The sequence below is a fragment of the Cyprinus carpio genome, chromosome B5 (genome assembly GCF_018340385.1).
Source record: "Cyprinus carpio isolate SPL01 chromosome B5, ASM1834038v1, whole genome shotgun sequence".
Taxonomy (NCBI): domain Eukaryota; kingdom Metazoa; phylum Chordata; class Actinopteri; order Cypriniformes; family Cyprinidae; genus Cyprinus; species Cyprinus carpio.
The window spans coordinates 13,784,366-13,798,767 of NC_056601.1; the positions used below are offsets into that span (position 1 = coordinate 13,784,366).

At 36.7% G+C, this 14,402-nt stretch overlaps 1 protein-coding gene across 1 annotated transcript in view; it reads left to right on the plus strand.

The window, feature by feature from the left end:
- The first annotated feature begins 200 nt into the window (after nucleotides 1-200).
- The window catches only part of LOC109091312 (poly (ADP-ribose) polymerase family, member 8), a 29,968-nt gene continuing 15,766 nt past the window's right edge, over nucleotides 201-14,402 (plus strand). Inside the window, exons 1-6 of the mRNA XM_042724515.1 lie at nucleotides 201-1,030; nucleotides 1,563-1,617; nucleotides 11,615-11,652; nucleotides 13,042-13,131; nucleotides 14,040-14,110; nucleotides 14,235-14,303. Of these exons, the coding sequence (XP_042580449.1) occupies nucleotides 940-1,030; nucleotides 1,563-1,617; nucleotides 11,615-11,652; nucleotides 13,042-13,131; nucleotides 14,040-14,110; nucleotides 14,235-14,303 (414 nt within the window). The 5' untranslated portion in view covers nucleotides 201-939. The remainder of the gene's footprint in view (nucleotides 1,031-1,562; nucleotides 1,618-11,614; nucleotides 11,653-13,041; nucleotides 13,132-14,039; nucleotides 14,111-14,234; nucleotides 14,304-14,402) is intronic.

Below are 14,402 nucleotides of genomic sequence, written 5' to 3' on the forward strand. Positions count from 1 at the left end.
ATGGGTTTTCCTTGAGTCTCTCTGAGTAGGGTTTCTCTCATTAGTGTGAGGAGTGTGTGAAATGCAAAACCTGGACTGGAGCTCCAGCTGATTTATTACAACAGACTGCTTCATTTACACCGATCCATAATCCAAACCGGCTTTCAGTCTGTGGTTTGATGGGTGACACAAAGTCTGAAGCAAATTAATTGATTTTATTAGTTTAGTATTTAGCTGGTATAAAAGTAACATCACACTCGCAATGTTGCTGTTGTTCTGCATATCAGCGTAGCCGCTGTGCTTTGTCCTTACTATGTAATCTAAATGACAATGTTCGTGTTGTGAAACCGCTTTTAATTAAAAATCAGCAACGATAAGCTGAATATAATCTATTTTTATTCCATGGCAATCAGAGCCCAGTGACACCGAGCAGGTCCAGCAGCAGAGAGGGCGCGTGGGGAGAAAACACGTCCATGACATCATCCGCCTTGTTGTGATTCCCGTTCCCACCGGGTTCGTCTCGTGGATGCTATCACAGGATTCCCACACTGATTTCCCCCGTGTGCAACTTCAGCTCCTCCCTTACGGTCTGAAGCCCACTCCAGCGTTGGTTTTACTTGCGGTATCTTCTTTTTTCGCTCCGTGGTTTAGCTTTCGATATCGCCATTGTTGGGTTCAGCAGAAGCGTTATGAGGACGACTGAGAGATGCTTCCGGTGTAAAAGTGATATCTTCATGAAAGCTGTCGCGAAGAAGAGCTCTCCGCTGTGCTCATGCGATCGAGGCTATTGTTAGAGGAGATGAAACGGTGTCGGTTGGCGTGACACACCTGGGATTGTTACAGCAGACCTCCGAGCACGTATTTCTACTGTTCCCCACATCCATCGTGCCTGCAAGCGGAAAGGATTCGTTTGTTTCGCCGAAAATTAGTTAGAGAAGCCATTCTAGTGTGTGTTATTTCATGGGGATGTGTTCAAGGCAAGAGAGGATTCAAAAAGACGTCGACATCGTAATTCAAAGGTGTAAGGCAGAAAAAGACTGCCTGTTTTCTGGTGAGTTTCCATTGTCTCTTCTTATTAAGAGAGCTGTCTTCTTTTAACAATTGCCATGGATTTAATCAACACAACTGACAGGCTGTCAGTCTCACTGCTGATGCCTTTATTTCCTCCTCCACACAAAAGCCTGATATGTTCAAAACCCGTTTGTGGCTAATGTGCTCCAGGTTAGGCACTTTAATCTTTCCTGGACATTATAAATTATGCATTAATCAACTGCAACCGAGGGCCTACCAAAACGTAAACTGCCTTCATTATTACTACCATATATTCTGCTCTTATCATCCTAATAAAGCCATTAACATTCCTCTCAGGTGTTGTTTTGTGATGTGAATGATTTTTCAATTAAGTTAGCCCACGCCTTACTCTTGTTGAGCGTCACACATTTATCAGCTATCAATTTAATTCTCCTATGGACATTCCCTGTTGATGTTGCCATGGAGACTACACTTGTTGAAAGGGACTTTTTTTGTGGTCCAGTGTGTTATATTGTTCAAAAACCCCAAGTTTGATTGTCTGTTTGTTTCAGACTTTCGATTCTCCGACTCCACGTTCACCTTCACCTACTCAAAAGGACCTAAAAGGTAAATATCATAGAGCCAGCCAGCTATTCTCTGAATGTAAACAACTGCTGTACACCTACACCCCTGCTGTGTTTATGTTTTGAGTTATTAACTATAAGTATATTTCTCAGTATTCGGTATTTCATCATCATTTTATTAGCCTCATGTTGTTCAAAACCTTTCTTGCTTCTGTGGAAAACAAAAGATGCTGCCAGGCAGAATGACTCTATCCGTTCACTTTTATTTTTGGAAAAAGATGGAATGAAAGTGAAAGGAGAGTGAAGCTGCCATCCTGACTAACATCTCATTTGCGTTCCACTGAAGAAAGTTGTAGAGGTTTAGAACAACATGAGGATGAGTAAGCAATGACAAAATTATGAAACCATAAAACAATGACGTTTTAATAGGTGTTTTGGTCATGATGTGCAAGGCTTTATTTGGATTTAGGTTCATGTGTGTTGTCTCTTCACATTATACCCCATCAATGAAGACAATAACCTCATCTTCATTGTCATTGCTCTCTTCTGTTGTGGTCAGCAGTGATTATGAATTCCTGTGCATTGAAAAATATGTACCACCTTAAGCATAAGAAGTCTCTTGCTGCACGGTTATTTACAATAGATTGTATTTACATATAATTAATTACCTCGGCTTGAACACTGTCATTGACATATTAGACAATGATTAATCACTTTTACAGTGATGAATAGGCAGCCATTTTTAGCTGCTGTGTTCCTCACATAAAAAATAATAAACTCATTATTGTATGCTAGTAAACAACCCGGAGCTATCTGAAACTGTCTTTTGGAGAAGATCAAGTTATGTACTTTTCTTTCTTTCTTTTCTCTCGCTCACAATGCCGTTTTAAACCCTGGGAATCTGAATCCAGCTGATGGAAATTAAAGTCTATGCTCATCGCTCTGTTGATCGTGAATGCCGGTGTGTTCAAGTGTGGTTGTTTTATTTACATGTCACTCTCCAGGGGTCACACTTTTGGGCCATATTTGTGTAATGATTTGTTTGAAAGCTGTGAATATTTGATAGATGAGATTTGGTGTCTAGTTTTAATATTTTTGATTTATTTGTTGTAGAATGTCATTTACTTACTGGTTTTGACATTACAATACAGTACAAGAAAAGCTGACGGATTGTTTACTGAATGAATGTTTGTCTCTACAGTACGTTCTGCTAGCGGAAGTTCATGTTACTTTCAGTTAGGAGTGGATTTGGGTTAGTCTGTGAAAGCTTGACGTCAAGTGGGCATGCCTCGTCTTAATCAAGTCTTTTTTGTCTAATGCACAATATTGTCTGGTGAAAGGAAACATGAGAAGAACTCCATTGCTCTAATTCTTGAAAGTGCAGTTTTTTTCAATCTATTGACCCGTTTACTATACAGAACTTTAACTCTGCCAACATTTTTAAGACTTTTCCACTAGATTTAGATGAGAGAAAGACTTGCATCCTCATTTCACAATGAAGTCAGATGTGATACTAAACTGAAGTTTTAGCTCAAGGCCATTTAGATGAGTAAAACCTGCAAAGCTACTAGACCTTGGTTAAAACGAGCCCTCCCTATAAAACTCGCTCCCTATAGTCATGCAAATTTTATGATAAATATGCTAATTAAAAATGAGTTGTCCAGGAAAGCACTTTAGGCTCACTGAAGCAGTACCAGTACTGATAAGAAGGTCCTGGAAAGATTTATGTAAGCAGAATGGTGAATATAGTCTTCCCAATAGCTGCTTTTAAATAAGGTCTTGGAGTTTCAATTACTGTTGATTAAAAGTGGTTGGTTGTATCAAATTATTTATTGATTTGTTTCATGTCTTAATAGTAATTACAACACCAAACTCAAACTCTTGTACATGTATCTGTCAATTCTAAAATTTGCACTTTCATTTTTATAACACTGCACTACATTGAATGTTTATTTCCATGTTTGCCACAGCAAAAATGTAATCCATTTAGGTGTTCTGAATTAAAAATGGGGAGTTCCTTGTCATCTTCTGTTTGAACTGGTTTGCAAATGTCACTCTTGTTCTTAGAGGAGGTGCCTTGCATTATAAGCAGGAAATGAGCTGGCAGGCTCTCTATGAAAAATCATTGCACCTTGCCTTGTGGAGGAAGTAGCACATTTCCTGTTTGTAGAGCTGCAACCTGCACTCAGTGTCTTTCACTGAAGGGTTGACGTTTCTATGAAATATAGACATGGGCGTGGCCTCATTTTTTTGTGTATTTGTATTTTCTTAAAAGAAAATAGGGTTGCTCTAATATCTGATATGCCTGATAACCCTGATATTTGATGCAACAAACCATTCAAAGATGGAAATTCGCAAGATCACTTTTGTTAGATGTTACCGAAGTAGGTATGAGATAATTCAAGCAGTGAAAAGAACAGACAAGTCCATAATCCCAGAGATGCAGTAGTTCTCATGAATAATCCATCATAGCCGAGATCAACACAAATTATGTTTGAGTTTCATCATCTTGGTATAACTGAATTTGCATAATTACCACGAGTGCTAAATTGTGACAAGCTCTAATTCAAACAAATGTTTTTGTATTAGATGTGGATACTGCCAGACCGTTGGAAATAAACTTTGGGTCATTTGGTATACTATATCAAAAGGATGTAAACTATTAATTCAGGGAGTTGATGAGGAAGTGCTGTAATAATATAAGATCTTATTAACATTGTAGGTTTTGTACAGTGCAGTAAGTGAAAGTATCAAAAGCAGAAGTAGTTTGCCACCCTCACACCAAACTGGGTTTTTTTTAGTGGTCGACTGATATTGGTTTTTTGACAGCCGATGCTGATATGTTGGAAAGCAAGGGGGCCGATAGCCGATAAAATTTTTCTTTCTTTTTTTAATTTTAATTAATATTTAAGAAAATGTAAATAATTTGACAATGGATTAAAAAATAGATGTGTAAAATACACATACTTCTACTTTAGATGACAAAGCATTTTTCACAAATAAATATTTAGTAAAAATATAATTAAAAAGGAAGTAAACACTGTAACAAAAAGGGCACTCAGTATTCTGGGAAGTTTGTGTGCATTGGGAATCATATTTTTCAAATAAAGCCACGGTAACAGTCATTTTACAAACAGCACAAAGAGAAAATGACATGAATGTGACCTGTGGGCAAATGGATAAAGCGCAGTAAAATTTGAAATCACGAGTTTAAAGCATTAATTTCATAGTTCATGAAGCTTACACGTTTTGTTCATCAAGATAATCTTAACAAAATAATATAACTTTGATGAATTTTAAAGCCTAAATAAAAGCGCCAGAACTTAAAAGCTAAACTTAGGCTATAAACGAACTACAGCAACACGGTCGCTCGACTTCAGCGTCACCACCACCACCGCTTCCCACAACTGTTTCAAACTTATTTTTAACGTGTTCAGTGAAAAGGATTTACTCTGTAAAATAATTTTAATCCACGCTACATGAACCTTTTCATATAAACTGGAATAAATACAAAACTTGAGCCAAACTATAACTGAAATGAGACATTAATAATAAATAGTATATTGAATAAATGAAATAATCTTAACTAAAGGACATATGAAAGCACGTATTTCTGTACATTTTGAAATAAGTTGCATTAAAAGTCAACAAATCATTGATTAATATGAATATTTGAATTAAAAACGTGTCTCCACAAACTATTCAATAAAATTCTAGTGCATTTAATCTATTAAATAACAGCAGAGTGAGTGAGTTTTTGGATATGGTAAGATTAAACTTATTTTAGTGAATAGACTACCACATTTCAGCTTTGTTAGGGTGGGTACACAAAATGTTATTTTATCCTTGCTTCTAGGAAATCCTCATATGCTTCATAACAGCTTCATGTGGCCGTAAACATGTAAATTTAATGTGGCTTTAAGCACTATGCATCGTTAAAATTTCACTTTCACCGTGACTAAGCCGGTAAATGTGGTGTTTATGTGGAATAATCGTCTTATGAGTTTACTTTACGAACCCAGAGTCTCCGCATCAGTAGGAAAGCGATAAAACAAGCATCTTCCATCTGAAGACTTGTGTTGCATTTCAGGGCAAAACAAATGAAAAAAAACTTTGTCGACCAACAATATAAATTTTGGAGAAACAATTAATTGGTTATTCTACAGTGAATTGTATTACAAATTTTACTATGACTGGAAAATACTGTAAATTGATAAACTGTTCGGTGTGATGACGTTATATTTCTCCGACAGCGCATGTAGTCCCATTTAGCAACTTGTTAGCAACCGTCTTTTTTAAGAAATTTAACAGTTTAAAAAAAATCACGAGTGGTGTGTAACTGGTGTGTTTTTTTTTTTTTGTTGGTGGTTTTTTTTTTGTCTTAGAATAAAACGTGAAAGTATCTTGAGCCTGTGTGAACCACGGACCTTATTTTAGGTATTTAACCAAAATCCCATTCAAAAAAACCCATTGACTCTAGGAGATGAAACCGGAAGTGCTAAAATGCTAACTTGCTTCCAGGTTTTTGCCTACAAAGTGACATCATAGTTACACCACTTTATTGGTGCTTTCAAGTCATGTCGGATACATTGTATTTATGAGTTAAACACACATGAACGCCACCACAAAGTCGTTATTACGAGTGGGAAACTCGATGGATCATCGATGGATCGATGGATGCAACATCTGTTGTTGGCGGTAATTTTTTAGTTGAAATTGATAGACAGGATTGCAAGATAACAATTAATAAGTTTTTATGCAATACAGATTAAAGTGGCTTCATAAATTATTTAAAAATTGTAAAATTTTCTTGTAATTTATTAAAAGAAGGTACACCACCATCTTGTGCCGACTAAACTGACTTGAACATACCAGACGTCGTAATTACGACTTGTCAACTCGTAAGTACGAATTTCCCAGGAGGACTTGAACGCAGCATATTAGACAGAACCGTTAAGGATGACAGTGAACAAGAGGGAGAGTGTGAGCACTGTGTGCCGCTCTCAGCGCCTTCAAAATAAAAGTCCCACCGCGAACACATCGGCCAATGCCGATATTTGCAAAATCCCAAATATCGGCCAATATATCGGCCGATATATCATGTCGATATATCGGTTGACCACTAGTTTTTGTAACTAATTTATGCCAGTTTAAGGTTATATAAAGCACAGCATCTGTCAGTGTGCAGATGTCACAGTTACAAACTGAGATACATATACACATTTTAAACAAATCTTCATTTAAGTGTGTGTTTATCATGTGTACCAAGTAAACCATATATAAATAATAGATTATATAAGAGGCAGGTGCTATTGTGAGGAATATTTGAATAGTTAATGTGTTAAATAGAAAAATACTTAATGCAAGTGATGCAGAGAAGCTTACGTTCTGCTTTAGCATTTTCTGCCGAACTTTGGGCTTTTTTCTGTAGTTGTTTGTGGGGCTACTAGTGACGTATTGAACTGTATATCAGCAGTACATTTATACTGTAGCATCATGTTGAGCCCTGATTTCATCACACTCATCAAATAACAGTTATTATCCTGTGGCAGTACTGTGCAAACCACATGGGAAGGATTCTCTCAGTGTGACAAGCAGTTGAAAAATTACTGTAGATGCACTTGTGAGACCTGCCCGGAGGGTTCTGTTCTCCTGTGTTGGTTCATCCGCATGTAGAGGTTATTTGTTTTCGCTAAAGTCCATGCATTCTTCATTCCATATACACAGTAATGCTTTGTTTCTGTCTTGGTGAGCAAGTTTCAGGTGTAGAAGCTCCTGTCTTGGCATGTGACCCCGTTTGTCAGCAATTTATAATGCTGTACTTTCATTTTTTTTTTTATCCCAGAATGAAGCCAAACAGGGCAGGAGATACCAGAGGCAATAGCTGTAATTACCTTGTCATTTTGGATTTGGGTAATTAATTGGTGGTCTATTCCCTGAAAATATGTACATTTGACATTAGAAATGGATACTTATTATTACTTTATGGCACTAACTCGGTGTACTCGGTTTGTTTCAGGAAATTTAGTAAGATTTTACCTGAAAAGATTTTAGATTTATCATATGTAAATTAAAAATGCTGTATTTTTTGGTTTATTTGGTTTTTATTTTGTGTTTGTGTAACTCTTTGTATTATTCCAACTCAGTTTTTGCCATGAAGATAGTCTTTGGCATAGCAATAAATGTAAATAAGTAATACTCAATGTGTTGGCTTATTAATACCATCAGGTAGATTTAGGGTAAGGTTTAGTGTAGGTGGTATGTTTATTGTCGAACTCAATAGAGCATTAACCTTTAGCGATCCTTACTGAAAATTTTATTTCTGAACTGCCATGATGCATACAAAAGTGAACATAATAGAACGTTGCCAGATTGACAAACATTTTTGTATTTTTTGAGTAGCAGAAATTGATGTTGGGCAGAAAAATGTTAATAAGATACTGTAAAATTAGCTATTGTGACAGATTCATTTTTGAGCCTGTGAATATTAAGAGTTTGTGTGATGGAACATAAGCATAGACCGCATTCATCTGAACTTAATACATTTTTTTGCAGTTATTGGCATTTAGCACATGTTTATAACACTTGAGAAAAGTGTGTTCATGTGACCAAAAAAACCCTGTATCATGTGAAACACAACCCAAGTCATTTTTTAATAAAGTCATGTGTCATTGTGAAAGCTTTCTGTGAGTGGCACCACCCTGTGTGAGACCTCAGGAGAGGTTTCACTTTCACTGAATCCATCTCTCTTCTCTGTGTTGTCATCACATAATTACTTATGGGCTAGTATTGCTTTCTATGCCAGTAGTAGTCAGACTCTACATAGAGTATGCTTGTGGGTTTTTTTTTTCAAGGAGTTATTTGCCATGATTTTTAATGGTATGTATAAGGTCATTGGCTCCATTAATTCCTGAATATGTTCTCTCATTTTGTGCAATGGAGCAAAATACACAAGCACATAAAGGTCACCAGCGTGATATTATATTTTCACTTTTGCCAGATCAGCCTATATCAAGGTAATTAATATGATTTTGGCAGTTTCATGCTGATCACTATAGGGCTTTTTAGCAGGCCACTTAATCTCCATATTAATTCAAGGCACTTTACAGGAGACAGCGTCCTGTTGTCAACACTTTTCGTTGCAACCTTATTTACTTGATTGCGTGAAATGGATACCACACTTTCCTTAATTACCTCTTACTTAAGTGTTAAGATTAGCTGTTTTCAGGACTTGTGGGTAGCACCCTTCTGGGACCTGATGGTCTCTTCTGTGAAGCGTCACTTCGAATTTATATACAACATCTCCTTATTTCCGTCAAATTTAATTGAACCTTTATTTATTTTTTATTGAAGTTTTGCTGCTATATTTAATTGTCGGTGTCAGCGTTAGATGGTTTTTCTCTATTCACAGCACTGTGCTTCTGCACTGCACGAAACATAAAATGAATAGATAATTTTTTCATTTTTTTGTAACTGATTTATTCATAAGTCTTTATTTGAACAATTTAGAACTATTCAGTGAGCGATGGACTGGTGTGATCCCAAGTAGGGATACACTGATAGGATTTTTTTTTGGCTGATACAAAACCGGTTTTAACAAACAACTATTGGCTGATTCCGATACCGATATTGTTCAATTGCATAAAGCAGGGCATAAAAATGAGAGAGAGAAAGAGAGAGAGAAAAATAATGTAATAAAAACATTAAAGGAGCCATGTGTAATGTCTGGCAAAAAAATCAAGTCATACTCCACATTCCATACCAGATGGGGGCAGTATGCCTCAATAAAGTGAATTGGTCTACTCTAGAGTAACAAACGAGAAACGGCATAGTCTCTATGCTCCGCCCCTACCTTCACAACAACCCTAGAGCCATAGGCGGAGCCTAAAGGACGTTTTGCCTCCAGAGGAACGTTGGGTGATGTCAAGTGATTTTGAAACATGACATCTTCAAGCTACTCCCCTTCACCAGTGAATATGTTCATATTTGTTTTGTTCATATTACATTTTGAGTTGTATATACACATTATTTGAATTAAATTAATTTGACAGACAGCATTCTGGCTAGCGCCAACCAACGTAACCAGAGCTGCCAACTCTCAAGCATTCACCGTGAGACACACCGTGAGACTCTTTTCACATGCTTTCAAAAACTTGACCGCTCTGAATATAGTGAGTGAGTGCGCGCGCGCGGCCGGGGCGCTCTCTCTCTCTCGGGTTCATTATCATCGAAGACATTTCAAGCTTCTTAGGTAATGTTACATTTTAGCATCAGCTTGGTAGAGACGGGCTTTGGTAGATAACAGGTGAAAACCGGATCGGATCTGTGGGTAAGTTATAGCTAGCTAATTATCAAACGCAGCTACGGTTAGCCATCGCTAACATTAGCACGTTTATCAAACAGCCTTCGATACATTTCTATGTTATAACTTCCAGAAAAAAATACGCAAACATATAAAACAAACTTCTAGCGAAATACTAACAGCATCTTACTTACCAATCCAAAAGAAATGTTGCAAGTTCGGAGTCGAACCTCATTTCTTTCAAGTCCATCAGTTGTCTCCAGCGATGGAAAGGAGTGCCGATGTTTACTCTGGTTCGGCTCCTTTTCTTATCGGATTTGATTTGTGATTCCGAGCGCGGTTGCTTGACATCAGCTTCAAGTACGCCCACAAGTCGTGCGAGTTATTCGTGTATTGCAGGTTGGCTGGTGGGTTATGTTGCCCGCATACCGCCTCCCATGGCCGAAACTGGTATTACGACACCTGTCGGGCCGTGGCTAGTAATGCTAATGCTAATTAAGGTTGATATCTCTGCAGCACTATAACTTGACATTTTTTTTAATGACATCATCGCCCTTATTTCTTCTCATTCTTTTGATGCGTGTAGGTCATTTTTTGGATATTTTTACCTCAATTTTTACACATGCCACCTTTAAAGTATTTTTTTCCAAGATATTTAAAAATGTTTCAGCATTGATTAAAAAAAAAACGCTACTCCTATAAGCGTTAATTTTGAGATGAAAAAAAAAAACTGCCTAAATTAGTAGGCTGTATGTTGCATATTATTATTACATTCAGAAATAATGTAGGCTAAAATAATGGTAAATAAAAGCAAAATTACAAACACAATTAGGCTATTTTAGTTGGATTGTTTCAATGATGGTGGTGTAAAGTTGTTTTTGGGGTTAATGTGGGTGTATTTTAGTTCCCTTCTCATTTAAAAATGAAATTGAAGCCTACCTCTCTCATTCTGCACAAATCCAAATGTTTCCATATTCGCGAAGTATCTGGATGCTAACTTATTATTTATGATGTGAACTATAGTCTTTGTTCTTAACTCGCATTATCGATGTAAAACATCATCCTTCACATATTGGCTATATCAGCAGTGAGGCGCTGGTCACACTGAACGGCACAGACTGTACTACGGACTATTTAAATTGAGCAGTGTATCTTTTTATGTTTCTTTAACTGTATTTTATTTTGATAATGAACAGGCTGCGATGTCAAATTAGCAAAAAATTGTTGTATGTGCGTGTGAGGCACCGACCATCATTGCATTGTTTTCCCAACTGTTACTCTGTAATTTATGGTCACACCAATGCTGGTTTGTCATACAGATAGAAGCAAAACATCATTCTAAACTGTAAAGCTTTTGTAAAATAAAGAAAACTGCTTTCTGCCATCTTTTTTTTTTTTTACAGTGAACTTGAACGTTACAATTATCCGAAACTCAGCACAATTTTTTTTCTCTCTTTTTGTTAATCTGTTAATGAGTTGGGTAATATAAATGAAAAGTTTATTACAGTAAGATTGAAACAGGTGCAAAAAGAAGAAGAAAAAAACATCTCCAACATCAGTAGCTCCAGCAGTGCGCCTTCACAATATTTGATATGATAATATTCAAACTGTTTCTGCTTTGATTCACTGTGATGAAATGAGACATTTATGTCAGGTACCATATGTGCATGAATGTGTCTGAGAAGCAGTGTTACATGTATCCCTACTACTGTTAATATTTGTGTTTTTTTTTTTTTAGGGTGTCCTACTCTGTTCATGTCTCTGATGATTATCCAGGTATTGCACACACAGATTGATGGATTAATTGATAAATGGATGGATCATACACCCAAACTATCACTACTCCTCTGCATGTTACAATAAGGAGCAATAGTCTTTTTAACACTAGTCCTACTACTTAATTATGAGTTTCGGCAAACCCTTAAGTCTTAAGTTTGTGCTAAGGACATGAATGATTATTCAAATTGGGGGTAATGTTATGGTTCAAAACAATTGGATTCAGCTAATCAGTGATAAAACCAGCAAAAAATGCCATATGACTTTTATTGACGACAGGACACAGGCCATATCTTGGGACTAGAATATCATTAGAGTCGAGGGTGGACTTTATATGGACCAGGGAGGAACCATTCAGAACACTGTAGTAGCATCCACATAGAGATGTTTTAAAAACCATTCAGAGCACATAAGCAAATGCATAACAATACCCTGCCAAGCACCCACAGTGTTAGCTCTCTGAGTATCCAGTTTTTCTGTTAAAATATAAAAATATAGTTCATAATGTAATTTATTCCATATTTATGTACCTGACCTGATGGAAAAGAAGATGCAGGTTCTACAGTGTCAAGTGACAGCTGATGCTTATAAACCAGTACTAATACGGCTAAGCTGCATCATTCTCAGCTGTACCAGTGTTAATTCATACTCTTAAATCTTTCCAATTGTATCTTTTCTGTCACGTAATTATAACGGCGCAATACATTAACGTGAATGACAGTGTTTGTTTTCATTCTCTTTTGGTCCATGAAATGACAACGCAATATTGAAACTCAGTGGGTTTTATGGGTATAGTGATAACACTGGATTTTTGCTCTTAGGTAGCTGGTTTTCAGTAGTTGCCCAGTGGATTCAGTTTGTCTTTGCTTAGTAAGATTTTTTTTTTAAATAGTACACAGAAGTTCAACATTTATCCCCCTCAAAACATACACACATTAAAATTGCATTTTGTTGTGAAGCTGTGGTGTTGCTCTAAGGCTAAAATTTACTTTAATGCTTTGATTCAACATGCAAGAGAAACCCTTAAATCTAAATATAGAAGATGCAGACCTCTTCTTTGCAGGACGTAGTGTAGCCTGAATCACAGCATAGTGGCAGACAGTCAGCTTTGCAAAAGAATGAGGAATTTGCTTGGCACAGATTTAGACAACATTGCCAAAGATGCCATGGGATGTGTTAACCTGAAAATAGTGGATTGTCCAGAAACTGTAGAATTAGCGCATATCTCTCTTCACTCTCATTTGGAGTGTTTCTATTTATTATGTATAAGTTGCAAGTTACTGGTTTTGGTTACCACTTGGCTTGCCAGGCTTGATTACACTGTTAGATCTTCTTCAGGTTTACATTTCTAGGTGTTTTAATAGCACCTGCTTGTCTTTGTCTTTTCAGATAACACATATGTGTCTAACTCTGAAAACAATGATGAAGTGTTAGTCACAAGGGATCCAATACCAGTGATTTTCCACAGAATTGCAACAGGTAATAATCATTAATATCTAATCATAAATAGCTGCAGCTGAAGAGAACCAATGAATCAGGTGAATTCACCCCCCACCCCCAAAAAACCATGGTAATGCAGTGGTAAATTTTAGTAATTTTTTGTGTAGGATAATCATCCCAGATCCTATTATTGCAGTATTCACATAGTGTTAGCCAGTCTTTCTCTGTTTTGGAGCTCTTTAAATACACTGGCAGTAATCCTGGAAATAAATGATCCTGGAATCGTACTGCATTTCTTCTGCTTCTTTTTTAGAATCGACCAAGACATATGTGCCAAAACAAAGTGGCAAAACAGAAGAGAACTTCACTAATTTCCCCCAGCAGTTAGTTAAATGCTTAATAGATGCTTGTCATGCACACCTAATATTTTTCCAATCCACACATTAATACAAAAGCCTTGACATCTTCCGGCACAATACATTACAACTAATGATTCTGTGTGCATACTGCTGATGGATCTCGGATGTGCACACTTTTTCAGTTGTAAATGTTTTCTGACTCAGACCTCTGCATAAACAATTTATTTTTAATCTGAGGTTCTGAGAAATGCAAGTACCACTTCTTTGGTAAAGACCACACTGTTGTCTTAGCACTTTAATGTGGCAGTGTTAGATCAGTTATCCCAGGTTTTACAGATTTCAAATTCTGATCAGTGATTGTAGGTTTTGTGGTTTGGAGTTAATCTTATAGTAAGACCTACAGTGTTTCAGTTGAAACAGTTGTATTGCTGTCACCATACACACGTAAGGCCAACAGAAAACAATGGTTAGAAAGTTTGGAATATTCAGGTCATGAGTTATGCCAGTTATGTTCTAAATTTGAAATTCTCAGTTCACAGTATCATGTCATCCACACACATCTGTGCTTTCTCTCTACTCTGTCTTTAGAAATACGCATAAATAACGATGCCACCAGCTGTCTGTCTATTAGATCAAAACTTCAAACCGACAAAAACGTGGTAAGAAATTCGACCATATTTTTTGCTTTTATCATAAAATGTATTTTATTTGCAAACGTCAGGTATGGCAATGAATCACTTTTACTGTGACTAAAGTTCTGCCTTGATTTTGAAACCTCTACAGTGCCATTATGCTATAGAGGAGGATTCAGAGGGTGACAATGATTCAGAGGAGTTCTACTATGTAGGACAGGTAAGAGTCACTACACTACTATATTATTATAACTACACTACACTATTTATTTACATTACATTTCAGTCTGTGGAATCTGTGCAGTCTTATTGACTAATC